This window comes from Rhinopithecus roxellana, chromosome 17 (assembly GCF_007565055.1).
Source record: "Rhinopithecus roxellana isolate Shanxi Qingling chromosome 17, ASM756505v1, whole genome shotgun sequence".
NCBI classification, from domain to species: Eukaryota; Metazoa; Chordata; class Mammalia; order Primates; family Cercopithecidae; genus Rhinopithecus; species Rhinopithecus roxellana.
In genome coordinates this window covers 39,686,186-39,704,158 of record NC_044565.1, presented here as the reverse complement: position 1 = coordinate 39,704,158, position 17,973 = coordinate 39,686,186, and the positions used below count along the sequence as shown (strand labels likewise).

At 39.7% G+C, this 17,973-nt stretch overlaps 1 protein-coding gene across 4 annotated transcripts in view; it reads right to left on the bottom strand.

Annotated features, from left to right (window-relative positions):
* Positions 1 to 236: 236 nt before the first annotated feature.
* Positions 237 to 17,973, bottom strand: part of FAM161A (FAM161 centrosomal protein A) — a 30,243-nt gene continuing 12,506 nt past the window's right edge. For 2 of the 4 annotated variants that reach the window (XM_030920685.1, XM_010384442.2), the window contains exons 2-7: positions 17,559 to 17,797; positions 14,549 to 15,694; positions 13,698 to 13,865; positions 11,193 to 11,292; positions 2,486 to 2,640; positions 237 to 1,670 (exon numbers count right to left, since the gene is read on the bottom strand). In XM_030920685.1, the coding sequence (XP_030776545.1) occupies positions 1,526 to 1,670; positions 2,486 to 2,640; positions 11,193 to 11,292; positions 13,698 to 13,865; positions 14,549 to 15,694; positions 17,559 to 17,797 (1,953 nt within the window). In that variant the 3' untranslated portion in view covers positions 237 to 1,525. Of the gene's footprint in view, positions 1,671 to 2,485; positions 2,641 to 11,192; positions 11,293 to 13,097; positions 13,205 to 13,697; positions 13,866 to 14,548; positions 15,695 to 17,558; positions 17,798 to 17,973 lie in introns of those variants that run through there. The other 2 variants (XM_010384443.2, XM_030920686.1) reach the window with 2 other exon arrangements.

Below are 17,973 nucleotides of genomic sequence, written 5' to 3'. Positions count from 1 at the left end.
AAGGTAAGAAAACGAGATTGGTCCTGAAGCCAAGTGTTTCATGACCAAAGCCCACACTCTCCCTATGAAATTGAGAAGGGACAGGCCGTGGAGTGAATCCTTGAAAGCAAGTAATGTTTTAAGCACTATTACAATTTGCAGATTGTGTTTCACAGGTTCCCAATGAGCTAGGAGGGAAATGTTTTTAATCCCATGTGTACTCATTCTGAAGTAGCTGTAAGTATATAAAAACCATATTCATCTACACATTCATTCAAACCTTTATTAAGTACCTGCCATATGTACAATCCTGTGCCAAATATTAAGGGAATACAAAGATGAATTTTTAAGTGGTGCCAACTCCCAAGGAGTTTACAATATAACAATAGTGAAAAGCAACTTAACACGAACTGTAAGGAGAAAATTACAAGTAAACATTTGCCCCTGATGGAGAAAAACGACCTTATTTTTTAATTTAAAGCATACATTGCCAGTTGGGAAACACTGCTATTACATACACCTGTATTAGTTCATCCTTTTAAAATGATGCTGATTGTTTTTAGAGAAGAAAATGTCTTATGCTGTATTATCTTTATGATTGACTTCAAATTTTAAAACAAAAATTTGCTTAAAGAAAAAAATTATAGATTTATAAAATCAGATTAACACTGTAAACAGAGAGACAAAGCATGTTGGCAATAATATGTAAAAAGTTGAACACAACTGGGTCTAGCAGTAAAGAATTAAATCTGAATTACTTTGAAGACTTGCCTTAGCCAAGTTATTATGCACAATTTCATCATATATAAAACAGGGATACTTGCCCCCAATTTAGCACATGCCATAATTACTTCCATCTGTAATAGTACATAGGGTTAAAAAAGCTAGTATAAAAACTTTCCCAATAATATAAAAAATAATTTGGACTAGAACTAAGGATAAAAAGAAAAAGGGATGATGGTGTAGACAATTTAACAGTAAACTTTCAGTGCAAAAATAAATGTAAATTTGCAAGTATCTATTTTTTTTCTATACTTTTAAAAATGGCTCAGAGCAGCAAAACAAGTTCGAGGATTTATTATGTGAAATGTATTGCAGAGAAAAAGAATGGGCAAATAGTATAATTAAAAATACTTACTGATTCACACTTTCCAAAATTTTTAAAAAGTAAATCACCAAAGACCAATACTTCTCTCTGCTTTCAATACCACGCCATTTTTTCCAGTAAAATTAATGAAATAATGTATTTTTTTTAAAACTAATCAGTTTGTGACAGCTGTGGTTCTGAAAAACTTTTTAAAAATACAAAATCATAGTTGCAAACAGATCATATACAATGATTTTTAAAACTGAATAGGCAAAGCCTTACTCTAACTGATCAAATGACCAATCAGCTGGATTCGGGCTTTTCAGGCTACAGATGACTTTGATCAACAGCCCTGCACATATCAGAGGCATCCCCACAGATGTTCTAAACACAAATGCAGCTGCTGACACCCTGACGCTGCAAACAACAGCAAGGGCATAGAGAGGAGACCTTGATGATTCAGTGTGATTCTTCAACAGATTTCTCTTCTTCACTTTCTTCATTGGCTTCATCTTTTTCCTTGTAAGAATCCTGGCTGTTGGTATCAATAAAATAATTTTCTTCCCCATTCTCTCTTTCTTCTATTTTTTCTTCTTCATTAAAGCTAGGGGAAGAAATTTATCAATCTTTCAAAGGAAAAATGAGTTAGTTTAAAAGTAAACAAACCCTCTGCAAGTATGCCACCATGTAGCCAGTCTTCCTCAAGTGTATGAATTCCAATTTGTTATCAAGACAGCTCAAAAAGAAAGAAAGAAAATGCTATAAAAGTGCCCATTGAGAAATTTAATATTCCTGAAAACTAATTTATTTCAAAAATTTTTATTTTTTTATTTTTTTGAGATGAAGTCTCGCTCTGTCACCCAGGCTGGAGTGCAGTGGTGCGATCTTGGCTCACTGCAAGCTCCGCCTCCCGGGTTCATGCCATTCTCCTGCCTTAGCCTCCCGAGTAGCTGGGACTACAGGTATCCGCCACCACACTCGGCTAATTTTTTATATTTTCAGTAGAGATGGGGTTTCAGCGTGTTAGCCAGGATGGTCTCAATCTCCTGACCTTGTGATCTACCTGCCTCGGCCTCCCAAAGTGCTAGGATTATAGGCGTGAGCCACCATGCCCGCCCTGTTTCAAAATTTGAGTGATTGATTCTTTAAACTTCATTTGAAAGCATGCTATTATTTTTGTTACTTATGTCAGTAAGAAATCTTATTCTGCTTTAAAAATAAAATAACTTCATGTGAACGTTAATGTGTCAAACATGTTAAAATATCAGTATGTTTTACAACAGTGCACATGTCTTACTATTGGGTAAAAGATCTTTTTAAAACAATATAGAACAAAAAATACATATAGTATAAAATTGTGCTTTTCTGCAGGTAATAATTTTTCAAAGGTAAGCCATTCAGACATCTTATACATGTTACCTTTCTTTGTCTTCAGTGACACTTTTTGTCTCTTGATTGTTGAAGTACTCAAGTACTTTTCCACTTTGGCCTTTCTTTGAAACAAACTCATCAGATATTCCTAGTGCTTTTAGGGTATTAGAATAATGCTTTTCTGCTGCCATTCTTGCATTTTTCTATAGGAAAGACAAACCCTTTTAGACGAGAACAGAAGACTTTAAATTTTCATTAAAAATGTATGGATTAAAAGTGCCAGTGATAATTAAGTTCAGCAGTCACAGTTGGCTGAAAATCTGCATACCCTAAGACTAACAATTACACTCCTAGGAATATGCCCAGAGAAGCTCCCACATATGTGTCCCAAGGGAGGACATGTACTAGAATGGTCAGGATAGTACTGTCCTTCAATAACCCCAAATTGGAAATCACCCAAATATCTATTGGCAGAAGAATGGATAAATTGTGGTCTATTCCTATAATGGAGTAAAATAAAGCAATGAAAATGAATGAACTACCGTTACATGCCACAACATGGATGGATCTCACAAATATAATACTGAGCAAACGAAGCAAAGCACTAACAAGTACATATTGTATGATCTATATAAAGTTCAGAAATGGGCGAAACAACTATATTATTTGAGGATAGGTACACACACTGTAAAATTGCAATGAAAAACAAGGAAGTACTTATCCTGAGAGCCAGAATGGTGGTTACCTCTTGGGGAGAGGTAGAAGGGCTGTGATCTGCAAGGGGCATGTAGGGTTTTTGGGGTGCTGGCAATGGTTTGTTAACATGGGTGGCGGCCACATTAGATTGATCTATAATTATTTTTTATATTGTACCTAGGTTTTGTATACTTTTATGACTGTTTATACAGATATCTGAAAAAAAGATTTCATGCAATAATTGTTGTCAGAGGATTCTTTTCTTTTCTTTTCTTTTCTTTTTGAGACAGGGTCTTGTTCTGTTACCCAGGCTGGAGTGCAGTGGTGTGAACACAACTCACTGCAGCCTCAACCTCCTGGACTCAAGCGATCCTCCCACCTCAGCCTCTGGAGTAGCTGGGACCACAGGCATGCGCCACCATGCCCAGCTAATTTTTGTATTTTTTGTAGGATGGGGCTTGTTGTATTTTTTTGTAGGATGGGACTATGTTGTCCAGGATAGTCTCAAACTCCTGGGCTCAAGTGATCCACCAGCCTTGGCCTCCCAAAGTGCTGGGATTATAGGCATGAGCCATGGTGCCCAGCCAAATTCTTTTATTTTATGTATCTACTGTAATTTGTACTCTTTATAAGCCATATCCCCAATTCATTAAAGATGATAAAAGCACCAGTGTTGTAATCTTTACTCTGTGGAGGAAGCAAGGGATATAACGAAAACAATATGAATTTAGAACTGGGTTCAAATCTGTAGAATGTCACTTCCTGGCTTTAAGATCTGTTGGAATTGTGATGACTCTCTCATACCTGGGTCAAACTGAAGTCATCACAGTTCCAGAGATGGCAGGCTTTATGGAGTCACAAAGTGCCTGGGTTCACACTAGTGCCTCGACTTTAGTCCATTTTAGCTCCTATGAGTGGATCTGAACTGTGAGAGGGCCAAGAACTGCCCTCTGGACCTCCAACTAAAGCAAGGCGACTAGGACTAGCCCAATTCCAATGTACCAATGGCATTCATACCGGGAAGTGTGTGGAGGAGCACCCAGTCTAACCCCCATATTTAATCAATAAAGAAACCAAATCTCCCCCGGCCCCTGCCTCAAAGGTGAAATTGTTTGATTAAGGTGACAAGGCTAGTGAGTGGTAGAACCAAGTCTCTTGACCATTTCCTAGGTCTTTTATATTACATCATGCTGCTTTCTCTAAGTGGTAATGGTTGTCCTAGGATTTGAAGGTGACCTAAAGCCTGACTTGAGCAATGTAGTTGTCAGATATTTGCCAAATCTAGTATAATGAGGGACGATGGAGTCTAGTGTTACACAGGAGAACCCGAAATAGCAAGGACTGATTACAATGGATAAAACTATGACCAGTGCATTTCCTGATACTCTGGAAAACTGAAAAAGAAGCACTCAAACTGCTGCTAAAATGCACTCACTGTGAATAACAATAATATTTTTTAGAAAAGTAAGTAAAAACCCATCCAGAGTCTGTGAATATCAACAGACAAGCCTTAGGGAACTGAAAGGAAGGGCAAAATGAGAAATAAGAACTATACCCTAAAGACTACAGAGAAGAATAAAGAAACCCCAAACCTAGCTCTGAATGCATTACCAATAGTATATTTTGACTTCAGCAATTAAATATATAAGACATTAGTCAAAATTTGTGCCAGTAAGCCTTCATCTGACTTTGGTTTAAAATTCAATCTAACTTCTTCTCAGTTAATTAATTCTGTGATTTCCAAGAAACAGGACAACATAGTTTATTCTGTAAAGAATCACAGGCATATTGTGTTAGGGAATCACTCAGCAGGAGCGAGACCACAATTAACTCCTATAAATGGGCAAAGCAAATAGCTGCAAGCTATTAAAATGGTTTTTAATAAAACCAACTGTTAATTAGCAGCAATAGTTCCAGCAAAATACACTGCAGGAAAAAAAATGTACTAAAAAAAAAAAGCAATGGTGATTCACTGCCACAGTAACTCTGTATATACTATTTGAGGAGTTAATGAGAAGACCCCTTGATATCATTCATTGAAAATGAGAATAAATGGAATTGGTGAGAATGGATGATTGCCCCTGTTATAAAGGCTTATTAACTGTCTACCCAGGGTTAACATGTTAGTAGGGGAATGGAAATGGTAAGGTGAAGATATAATGAATGGTTCTGCAAAGAGCAAGGCAGAAAAATCAATCAAACTATTATGATTCAGATAGGAAATAAAGGTTCCACCTGGCATTTCACCATCAAGGATGGTGAAGGGCAGATCCAAAAATTATTTAGGAAGAAAACTTGACAGGTTTCTCAATGACCAGCTGAATGGGGAGGAATTAGGTACACACAGATATGAAGATGAGAACAAGTAGGCCAAGCACGGTGGCTCATGCCTGTAATCCCAGCACTTTGGGAGGCCGAGGCAGGTGGATCACTTGAGGTCAGGTGTTCGGGACCAGCCCAGCCAACATGGTGAAACCCTGTCTCTACTAAAAATACAAAAAAATTTGCCAGGTGTGGTGGTGCGCACCTGTAATCCCAGCTACTCGGGAGACTGAGGCAGGAGAATCGCTTGAACCCAGGAGGCAGAGGTTGCAGTGAGCTGAGATCACACCACTGCACTCCAGCCCAGGCGACAGAGTGAGACCTTGTCTCAAAAAAAAAAAAAAAAAAAAAAACGAGAACAGTAGACACTGGTCTCAAACTCTTGGCCTCAAATGATCCTGCCCCCTCAGTTTCCCAAAGTGTTGGGATTACAGGGTGTGAGTCACTGGCCTAATTTTTCTAATATAAAGATATTTCTGACTGGATGTGGTGGTTCACGCCTGTAATCCCAGAACTTTGAGAAGTTGAGGTGGGCGGATCACAAGGTCAGGAGTTTGAGACCAGCCTGACCAACATGCTGAAACTTCGTCTCGACTAAAAATACAAAAAAAAATTAGCGGGAGGCTGAGACAGGAGAATGGCGTGAACCCGGGAGGCGGAGCTTGCAGTGAGTGGAGATTGCGCCACTGTGCTCCAGCCTGGGCAAGAGAGCAAGACCCTGTCTCAAAAAAAAAAAAAAAAAATTAGCCAGGCATGGTGGCACGTGCCTGTAATCCCAGATACTCAGGAGGCTGAGGCAGGAGAATCACTTGAACCCGGGAGGTGGAGGTTGCAGTGAGCTGAGATTGCGCCACTGCACTCCAGCCTGGTGACAGAGTGAGACTCTTTCTCAAAAAAAAAAAAAAAAAAAAAAAGAAAAAGATATTTCTTGGACAAACAGCACTATAATAAATCATTGTTGTATATGTGTTCAATTTTTGGTCTTCCCAAATAATACCTCATACTTTCTTTCTGGTTTTATAGTATCATCCATAATGATTCCTTTAATTTAGCATTTTATTTACTTTCCTTTTTTTTTCCTAGACCTCTTGGAACAAGCCTCACATGTCACTAACACAAATATTAGTATTCCCAGGTTATGTACCTGGCTCCCCGGAATTGAGGTTAATAGAAAAAAAAGAATATATCAATCTGACCATTCCCCCAACCTCCCAAACAATCATATTGACAATTTTGTCTCAATACACATCTGTAATTGCTGCAGTTGTGTGTCTTGAATGACTACATTTGTCTGTCTTGTTTCTATCTGACTTTAAGAGTCTCAAGGGATTTTCTGATATTCAAAAAGCATTTGTTGAGAAGGGGGCAGGAAAACAAGATGACAGATAAAACAATCACACGAAGACAGCCAGATCTGGGTTTGAATCCTGGTTCCCCTTCTTCTGGTTGTATCATCTAAGCCTCAAGATGTCCCTCATCTGTGAAATAAGAACTTCACAGGAGCAGTGTAAAGGTCAGTTAAGATAATGCATAGAAAGTGCTTAGCGGAGCCCTTGTCTTTCAGCAACCTCACAAAAAACAATAGAAACTAGCTTCCAAATAACTTTGTACAATCTCCCTCTTAAATGCAAACAACCAAAGAAAATCTGAGGAAAGCTTCTAATATGATAGACAAGAGGCTAAAAAAGAGAAAAAGAAACTTGAAGGAAACTGAGACAACATCACCAGTATGCGCAGAGATATAAAAGATATGCTGGGTGTGGTGGCTCACACCTGGAATCCCGCACTTTGGAAGGCTGAGAAAGGAGGATTTCTTGAGCCCAGGAGCTTAAGACCAGCATGGACAACATAGTAAGGCCCCTGTCTTTACAAAAAATACAAAAATTAGCCTGGCATGGTGGCTTGTGCCTATAGTCCTAACTACTTGGGAGGCTTAGGTGGTTAAGATCACCTGAGCAAAAGAGGTTGAGGTTGCAGCGAACAGCAATCATGCCACTGCACTCCAGCCTGGGACAGAGTGACACCATCTCAAAAAAAAAAAAAAAAAAAAAAGGGGGGGGGGTACTGCACCCATGAAAAATACCAAAGGAACATTTAATAAATGAGAAGTATTCTGGAAATTATGTCATTTTTCATTAGGTGAGCAAAAAATGGAGATTTGGAAGATAAATTTGAGGAAATCTTCCAGAACCAGAATAAACTAACAGTGACTTTAAAAGAAATACAAGAAATGTAGATAAATCCAGAAGGTTAATATCTAACTAATCCCCAGTGTAACAGTGAAAAAGGTCCTAAAATGTCACTTATGCCAGAGGCCTATAGCAGGGGTCATTACCACGAACTAGGTACGGGTCTGTGGCCTGTTAGGAACCAGGCTACACAGCAGGAAGTGAGCAGTGGGAGGGTTAGCATTACCACCTGAGCTCTGCCTCCTATAGCATTAGATTCTCATAGCAGCGTGACCCCTATCGTGAACTGCTCATGCCGGGGATCTAGGTTGCATGCTCCTTATGAGAATCTAATGCCTGATGATGTAAGGTGGAACAGTTCCATCCAGAAATGATCCAGTCCCTCATCCATCCACCCCACCCCATGCAACCCTGGTCTGTGGAAAAATGGTCTTCCATAAAACCAGTCTCTAGTGCCAAAAAGGTTGAGGACTGCTGGCCTAGACAGAAACCATTCCAAAGTGGAGCAGGACACTTGTGGGCTCCAGGGGAGGAAAGGAACTGATGAATTAACAATGTGTTTAACTGTTTGAGGGGGATTTTTGAGAGCTAACAGAAAAAATTTAATAATAATAATAATATATACATTGGCAGGGAATGAGGGAAGGTGGGGGGAGGACCAAACAAAATTAGTAATTATTAACACAAGGAAAAAGTTTTTTAAAGGAAATGTGATGGGCCGGGCGCGGTGGCTCACACCTGTAATCCCAGCACTTTGGGAGGCCAAGGTGGGAGGATCATCAGGTCAGAAGTTCGAGACCAGCCTGACCAACGTGGTGAAACCTCATCTCTACTAAAAAATACAAAAAAAAATTAGCTGGGCGTGGTGGTGCGCGCCTGTAATCCCAGCTACTCAGGAGACTGAGGCAGGAGAATGGCTTGAACCCAGGAGGCAGAGGCTGCAGTGAGCCGAGATTGTGCCACTGTACTCCAGCCTGGGTGACAGAGCAAGGCTGTCTCAAAAAAAAGAAAAAGAAAATGTGATGATAATAATATAGGGCTCAGCTGCTAACATTGTTTACTAAGTCATAACAATGAATTCTGATCTGTGATAGAGCTGACTAGGAAATGGAAGGATGGAAAGACAGAGAAAGGGAAGGTAAGTGTGCTTCTGAGAGAATGTGGTAAAACAGCTAAATCCTCACCTATCATATCAATAAGCTAGTAGATAGAGTCTGTAATGAAAAAGATAAAAGAACAGTTGAAAGAATGTTACTGAACAATACCCACTAGGAAGGCTGTAACAAAAAGACAGACAAAAGCTAGGTGCAGCGGCTCATGCCTATAATCCCATCAACTTGGGAGGTGGAGATGGGAAGATCACTTGAGGCCAGGAGTTCAAGACCAGCCTGGGCAATACAGTGAGATCCAGTCTCTACAAAAAATAAAATTAGCTGGCATGATGGTGTGGGCCTTTGTCTCAGCTACTGGGGATGCTGATACTGGGGATCATCTGAGTCCAGGAGTTCAAGGTTACAGTGAGATTGTACTACTGCACTGGCTTGGGCAACAGAGTGAGACCCTGTCTCTAAAAATAGTTTTTTATAAAAACCAGACAGACAATAACAAGTGCTGGTGCTATTCACAACAGCAAAGACATGGTATCAACCCAACCCATCAGCAGTGGATTGGATACAGAAAATATGTTACACATATACCACGGAATACTACACAGCCATAAAAAAGAATGAAATCATGTCCTCTGCAACAACATGGATGCAGCTGGAAGCCATTATCCTAAGCAAACTAAAGCAGAAACAGAAAACCAAACACCACATGTTCTCACTTACAAGTGGAACTAAACACTGGGTACACATGGAAATAAAGATGGGAACAACAGACACTGGAAAATATAAGAGGGAGAGTGGAGGGAGGAGGGCAAGGGTTGAAAAACTACGTATTGGGTACTATGCTCATTACGTGGGTGATGAGTTCAATCATACCCCAAACCCCAGCTCACACAATATACCCCCCCCCTTTTTTTTTTGAGATGGAATTTCGCTCTTGTTGCTTAGGCTGGAGTGCAATGATGAGATCTCAGCTCACTGCAACCTCCGCCTCCCAAGTTCAAGCAATTCTCCTGCCTCAGCCTCCCAAGTAGTTGGGATTACAGGCGCACAAAACCATGCCCGGCTAATTTTTGTATTTTTAGTAGAGATGAGGTTTCACCATGTTGGCCAGGCTGGTCTTGAACCCCTGACCTCAGGTGATCCACCTGCCTCGGCCTCCCAAAATGCTGGCTAGGATTACAGGCATGAGCCACAGTGCCTGGCATACCCTTGTAACAAACCTGCACATGTACCCCTTGAATTTAAAATAAAAGTTGAAAAAAATTAAAATAAATAAGAAAAACCCAGAAGCAGTGTAAAAAGCAAAAACAAAAAACTTGCAGTTCAGAGCTGGAGATAATGTCTTTGGGCCAAAAGCCAATCACTTTATGATTATAATGTAGAACAGCTTAAAATGATTTTTCCCCCTAAAGTTGAAATAAAGATGTTAAAAAAATCCATCCCTTAAAATGAAAGGCATTATATAAAATTATATCTAGATCAGTGAGCAAAAAGATTATGTAACTTTGAGAGACTGTAATGTGCAGATTCACCCACAATACATGTCCACTGTCCTCACTGAGTCACTGACAAGTACAGTTCTGTAACCATGCTCATCTGTTACAGGTAAATTCTCCAACTGTCTATTGTCCAATTATAACAGCTTCAAATTCACAATTTAGAACCTGCAACCTCCAGTGATTTTGTCAATTGTTAAGCCATGTCACCCGTACAGATGCCTCCCCTACGGGATAAAGGAGAAGATGACCTAAAATGAACAAATCTCCCTTAAGGGAAAGATTATAAAACTGGGCATAAACTGAGTAAACTCAGGGTCTACTGTCTATAAGACTAGTTTGTTTTTTTTATAGAAAGGAAGTTTTTTAGTAATTGCAGAGAAGACCGAATTACAGACTCACTTAAAAAAAAAACTGGCAGAAATAACTCTGATTCAATTAGCCATTTTGTTTCATTTTTTTAATTCTTCAAAGACCTCCAAGTGATGTCATGAAGCCTCATCTTAATAGCTAACCAAATTTGTACTCAAAAAAGACCAGCCATTAGAAAACAGCTTGCAAAATTATTTTACAAACTGCTGGATTGGCATGTTATTTATCAAACTTATGTGCTTCATCAAAAAGATTCAATGTTCAGATTATTTCTTTGAGATGAGGTCTTGCTACGTTGCACAGGTTGGACCAAAACTCTTGGGCTCAAGCAATTTGCCCATCTGAGCCTCCCAAGTAGCTGGGACTACAGGTGCACACCACCACACTTGGTTAAATGCTCGGATTTAAGCAAAATTACTCATTGGCTGATATGATGAAGCCAACATAAACAACAATAATGTATCCCAACAGTTATGTAACACATAAGCAAAATGGACTGTAAATTTAGGAGCTAAAGCTGTAAAAAAAAAACAACAATTGACAATAGCTCTTAAATTCCAATAAACACAACCTGAGCAACTCTTTCAAATAGCAGTGGCCTCTTTTTTAATTTTTCTTCTCTTTCTTCTAGTTCTCGTTGGTATTCTCTCATCCTTTCCTTTTCGCTCTTTCTAAAATTAAATAAAAGCAATGGAATTTTTTAAAAGATCATCTAAGAAATAAGAACTTACATATGTAACATTTAACTTATCAATCTCTACAAAGTCAATGAAAAAAAAGAAATAACATTTAGCTTAGCTGACAAATCAGAAATTATGAGCACAGTTCACAGTTTACCTCGATTCCTCTTCTGTACTGGTTAATTCTCATGGAATGCAGAATAAAATCCTAGGTTCTGAGACCACACATATTATGCTCTAGGAATAGTCTGAACACTTTAATTTCTGAAATCCCCAAGGCATACATATATTAAGGGACTTCAAACTGACCTGAAGAGATGAATGAAAGCCCTCTTGTCTCATTTATAAGTGTATAAAACCAAGAACATTTTGGAAGAAATCAGCTATCTTCTCTGTAAGGAATTTCTTCTGAAAACAAGACCTTGCTCTTATTTATTATTTTATTGTTGTTGTTATTTGTTTTTTGTTTTGAGACAGAGTCTCATTCTGTTGTTCAGGCTGGCACAGTGGCGCCATCTCAGTTCACTGCAACCTCCACCTCCTGGGTTCATGCAATTCTCATGCCTCAGCCTTCCAAGTAGCTGAGATTACAGGCATGCACCACCATGCCTGGCTAATTTTCTGTATTTTTAGTAGAGACGAGGGTTTCACCATGTTGGCCAGGCTGGTCTCGAACTCCTGACCTCAGATGATCTGCCTGTCTCGGCCTCTCCAAGTGCTGGGATTACAGGCATGAGCCATCGCGCCCGGCCTATTATTTTTGAGACAGGTTCTCGCTCTGTTGCCCAGGCTGGAGTGCAGTGGTACAATCATGGCTGACTGCAACTTCGACTTCCTGGGTTCAAATGATCCTCCCACCTTAGCCTCTCGAGTAGGTGGGACTACAGGTGCATGCCACCACACCTGGCTAATTTTTTTTTAAGTTTTTGTAGAGATGGGGGTCTTATTATGTTTACCAGGCTGGTCTCAAACTCCTGGGCTCAAGCAACCTTCCTGCCTTGGATTCCCAAGGTGCTGGGATTATAGATGTGAGCCATGGCATCCAGCCTTTGCTGCTATTTTTTCCCCCTAAATAAGATCTCCTACAGGTTAGTGGCAAAGTTAATTCAATGGGAGCAAGTCAAAGGAGAAATAAAGAGCATGGGAACATAACATAAAGAGAAACAGGAACCAAAATATATAAATTTACCGTAAATGTTCTCACTGTTTGGGCAAGATCCTATAATAAATTAAACTACACTATTTAATTGGTACCAAGATAATAAAATTAATGGATTGGGGAAAACAATTATACTTCCAAATAATTAGGCTTAATTATACACAAGTTGGGGTTATGAAAAAGCTATCGTCCGGGTGAGGTGGCTCACGCCTATAATCCCAGCATTTTGGGAGGCCAAGGTTGGTGGATCACCTGAGGTCAGGAGTTTGAGACCAGGCTGGCCAACATGGTAAAACCACATCTCTACTAAAAAAAAAAAAAAATTAGCTGGGCATGGTGGTGAGTGCCTGTAATCCCAGCAACTCTGTAGGCTGAGGCAGGAGAATCGCTTGATCTCCTGGGCGATCCAGCCTGGGCGACACAGCAAGACTCTGTCTCAGAAAAAAAAAAAGCTATTAATAGTTTACTTCCTGAGGGTAAGTTATCTATTTCTAAGAAACATTATGCTCAAGTTAATCAAATTAAGTTCCCTTGGTCAATGGATTAATGCTAAATTATAAAAGAATACTCATTGTAATTAAAAGCACATATGTATATTTAGAAATCAGATTAAAAAGTAATAAATCATATTACTTACCTGGCTTTGAGGGAGATATTTTCCTACTTAAACATCAACATTTTTATGTGCAACATCTGGAACACTGGTTTTCAAACTTTGTACTGCAGAATTCTAGTGAAGGGGTTCTAAAGGATTCCGTGAATATTTTTATTTTTATATTGAAACTAACAAAATGCAACACATACTACTAAACATTAACATATGTGCTAATGAACACATCACATAATGGATGTTTAATGTGTTAATTTGTGCTATCAGATTTCATCCAAACCTTAAAACAAAGCTCTTTATCTGTTTACTGCAATCAAAAATAATATAAAGAACAAGATTAGATACTGGTATAAGATTATAACTATTAACTAAGGCCACAATAGAAAATGTTTGTATTCCTCAACATAGCTTTATGGTTCTTACCATGAAGTTGAGTATATATGTTGGTTCTCACCATGAGGTGAGTGTGTATGTGCTGAATATAAGTAACTGATGACAATTTAAATCCATAAGCTAAAACACTGATGCCATTTTCAATCTGCTAATAGTTTACTATCTACTGATTAAAAAAAAAAAAAGAAAGTTTGAAAACCAGTGGTCTGGAGATTCAAGACTTTTTTATGATACCTGAGACATTTTACTCTGGATTTAGATATTTGAGCTAAACTTTGATGTGAGTCATAAGCCTTAGCCCGGGTTGTCAGGAGTTTCTGCAATTCTTTCATTCTTTGCTTCTGTTTAGTTAGGATCCGATTTCTCTCTTCTTCCAACATTTTCTTTTCCTCAAGTGATCTCCTGAGAGTAATAAACTAGGCTTAATCCACTTTAAGCCAATGAGAATGTTGTTTACCAAAGATTTAACATGGGATAATTTGAATTTTGTTAATTCAAAATTTGAAAAAAGGCAACCCTTTGAAAAGGATCTGACTTGTAAAACTAGAAATCTTTATTTATTTACTTATTTTTTGAGACAGAGTCTCACTCTGTTGCTGAGGCTGGAGTGCCACGGCACGATCTCAGCTCACTGCAAGCTCTGCCTCCTGGATTCAAGCGATTCTCCTGCCTCAGCCTCCTGAGTAGCTGGGATTACAGGCGCCCACCACCATGCCCAGCTAATTTTTTGTATTTTTAGTAGAAATAGGGTTTCACTATCTTGGCCAGCCTGGTCTAACCTTGTGATCCACCCACCTCGGCCTCCCAAAGCACTGGGATTACAGGTGTGAGCCACCGCGCCCAGCCAGGGAAAACTAGAAATCTTAAGACTAATATTTTCTAATCTCCCAAAATTTATAAAATGAAAAATATATTGATTTCTTAGCATACTCTCTGACAAAATATCATATATTATATAGTAAAATATTTTATAGATACAATAATAATTTCTAAGTATTTTCAAATTCACCAACATAAACTCCACAGAGTTGCATACACTCATCTGGCAACCCTGAGTCAGTCAGTACTGTGTCTTAGTTACTTACCTTACAGCTTGTTCTCGTCCTCTGGAAGACACCGTGGTCACTGGAGGGTTGTAGCTACAAGGCACAGGCTTTACACCTGCACATCTTACTGGAGACAAATAAGGCCAACGTGTTTCTTTTAACTTTTCTTCATCTGCTTCGATGTCTGCCAAAATTTTATCTCTTTTAATAGATGCATGTGGAGATGCATGAAGATCAAATGGTTTACACACCGTTAAGAGTTTTGGAGACTTGTGTTCTGAGAGGTGTTCCTGATATCTCTCAGGAAGGTCCTCAAAATCAGGAGTCCGGCACCTAACCTTGTGTTTACACTTCAACTTTATAGCCTGTTCAGGACACCTGGGGTTCCTGCGTCCACAAGCTGACCTACAAGGCAGAGGAGATGAGTTCTGTAAACGCTCCTGGGCTCTCAGCTGCATCCTAAGGTTTCGATAGAGCTCTTCTTCTTTTAACTTGTCATTGGTAGTTGAACCATAAGTAGATCGAGGAACGGGTCTGGCTTTAAATCGATTTGTTTTCTTTTTAGACTTAAAAAAGTCTCTCAGCTGCTTTTCCTGGGCTGCTCGCTTCTGTTCCTCCCTTGCTATAAATTTAAATGGCTTTTGTGAGGCCAAAAGAGCTTCTTTATTTTTCTCCTTCAGAGACCTTCTCCGTTCTTCTTTTTGCTTGACTAAATCATGGTAAAGGGGGAGAAAGACAGATGCAGGAACTGGATTGGCTCGGAATTTCTTCTTACACTCTGGATCCTCTTCTTGTTTTTTGAGCAGTTTATGTACCATTTCAATATCTGATTTAGATTTCATGGACTCTTCTTTTTTCTTCTGTTCTCTTATCATCATTTGAAAAGGCTCCGGTACTGTAATCGTGGGCACCCATTCTTTTCGTTTCTTCCTTGTTTTCTCAGCTGCGTGGAAGCCAGTATCTTTACAGCGAATATAATCTTCAACACAAAAGTCTTTCCACATGTTGTTGATAAGCTCCTTAGCATAGGCCATCATTCTGTTTTTCCTAGAATACTCTTTTTCTAGGTTGGGTAACTCTTCTTCAGAGGAGGACACATACAAGGAGGAAGACTGGCCTAAATCAGGCTCTGAAAATGATGTCATTAATGAGACAGGGTGATAGGAGTTCTTTTCTGACACAGATCTAAATGAGAAGAATAACTATGTTATATTTTCAGTCGTATGTGACCAAATATAAAAATTAAGAGTTACATATTTTCTTTTCTTTTTTTTTTTTTTCTGAGACAGAGTCTCACTCTGTTGCCCAGGTTGGGGTGCAGTGGCCTGATCTTAGCTCACTGCAACCTCTGCCACCCGGGTTGATTCTCCTGTCTCAGCCTCCTGAGTAGCTGGGACTACAGGCATGTGCCACCATGCCCAGCTAATTTTTTGTATTTTTAGTAGAGATGGGGTTTCACCATGTTACCCAGGATGGTCTCAATCTCCTGACCTCATGATCTGCCTGCCTCTGCCTCCCAAAGTGCTGAGATTACAGGCGTGAGTCACTGCGCCCAGCGAAGAGTTACATATTTTCTAAGATCAGGGTATAATCAGAAGAGAGGAGCTGGACAGGGCTTATAAGAATTATCACTTTTAGGGCCGGGCGCGGTGGCTCAAGCCTGTAATCCCAGCACTTTGGGAGGCCGAGACGGGCGGATCACGAGGTCAGGAGATCGAGACCATCCTGGCTAACACGGTGAAACCCCGTCTCTACTAAAAAATACAAAAACTAGCCGGGCGAGGTGGCGGGCGCCTGTAGTCCCAGCTACTCGGGAGGGTGAGGCAGGAGAATGGCGTAAACCCGGGAGGCGGAGCTTGCAGTGAGCTGAGATCTGGCCACTGCACTCCAGTCCGGGCGACAGAGCGAGACTCCGCCTCAGAAAAAAAAAAAAAAAAAAAGAATTATCACTTTTATTTGGAACAGAGCTGGGAGATGCCCATACCTTATCTACTTTGACTTCTTCATTTTACAGACAAGGAACCTGAGATGGCAGAGGCTCCTTGTGACTAATCTCTATTAAATTCTCCCCACAATTTCCAGAGTCACTGTTCTGAAGCATAGATCTGATCATGTCATTCTCCTGCTTGAAACTTTTTGATAATTCCTCACTGCTACAAAGTCAAGCCTAGATTACAAGCCCTTTGAGACTGGCACTTATCTTTTCAGTCTTACCCCTCACCACTGGCTACCCCAGTCTCCATTCTGCATTCATATCCAGTCCTGTGAAGTTCCTCACACACGATATTATTTCTCATGCCATCTTGCCTTTGCATACATGGTTGCTGCTGGCTAGAAGACCACTACTTATTCCTCCTCCAAGACTGAACTCAGATGTGACACTTCAGTGGAAAATTCTGGCCTGCATCCCTCCAAAAGCTTGGCATAACCAACTGCTTCTTCCTCTGTAACACTCTGTTACATCATGCTGTAATGCAATTTTTGGTTCTCAGCTAGTCTCTAAGCTCCTTGAGGGCATCTTGTTTTTGACTCCTCAGTGCCCAGGCATAGTCTGGCACACAGGAGACATGCAAGCATCGCTGACTGACTAGATGTGTAAGTCTCAGAGCAGGTGAATTCACAGCAGAAATGGGTGTTGAAATTGCAGACTATTTTGAAAACATAAATCAGATTAATGTCTCCTAGTCCTGAACTCTTTGTACTAGCTCTTTAATGAGCTCATGTTAATCCACATATTATAAAGAGCTTTTAAAGTTAAACTTTTATGTTTACCATTTAAAATGGCCCAGAATAAGTATTTTGATACATGCCCTCAGTTCTATGGGTGGATCAGAGAGAAAAGACCAAATGGTCACCAAATGACCCTCAAGCAAAAGTCATCTAGTAAGCTGATAAGCCATTAAACATTTTGAATAAAATCCTACTTCTGTATATCATTAAGAGTACAAAGGGCTATTTAAGAGAAAATATTCTGAAATAACTATGTTCTGTCCTTTTAAGGATACATTTTATTTTATACTCCACAAATAACTTTGAGTTACAACCTTACCTGGAACAGTCACTAAGAGAGGCTTCCCTGATGACCACTGGCTGAACTTCCTTTAAATGTAATTTATCCTGGTACATTTTCTCTAATTTTGCCATAGTTTCTAGGTGGGCAGCCTTCAACTCTTCTACTTTCTTGAAATACTCCTCATTAGAGTGGTGAATACCAGGAAAGTTCACAAAGTCCTCAGAGCTAATTGGTGCATGTTCATCCACCCCAGAAAAGCTGGTGTTCAAATCAGCCTGGTGGGGAGAAAACACCTGTTATATGGTGACTGGAGCTGAAAGACAAATTAAGCTGACACTGATCCAAAATGCTGCTTCCTAAAGAGTCCACCTAGTTGGGTTATACGTTAATTATGGGTTATGCATATAGAATGAGTTACAGGTTATTTGTGTGTACATTTTCCCCAGTGATA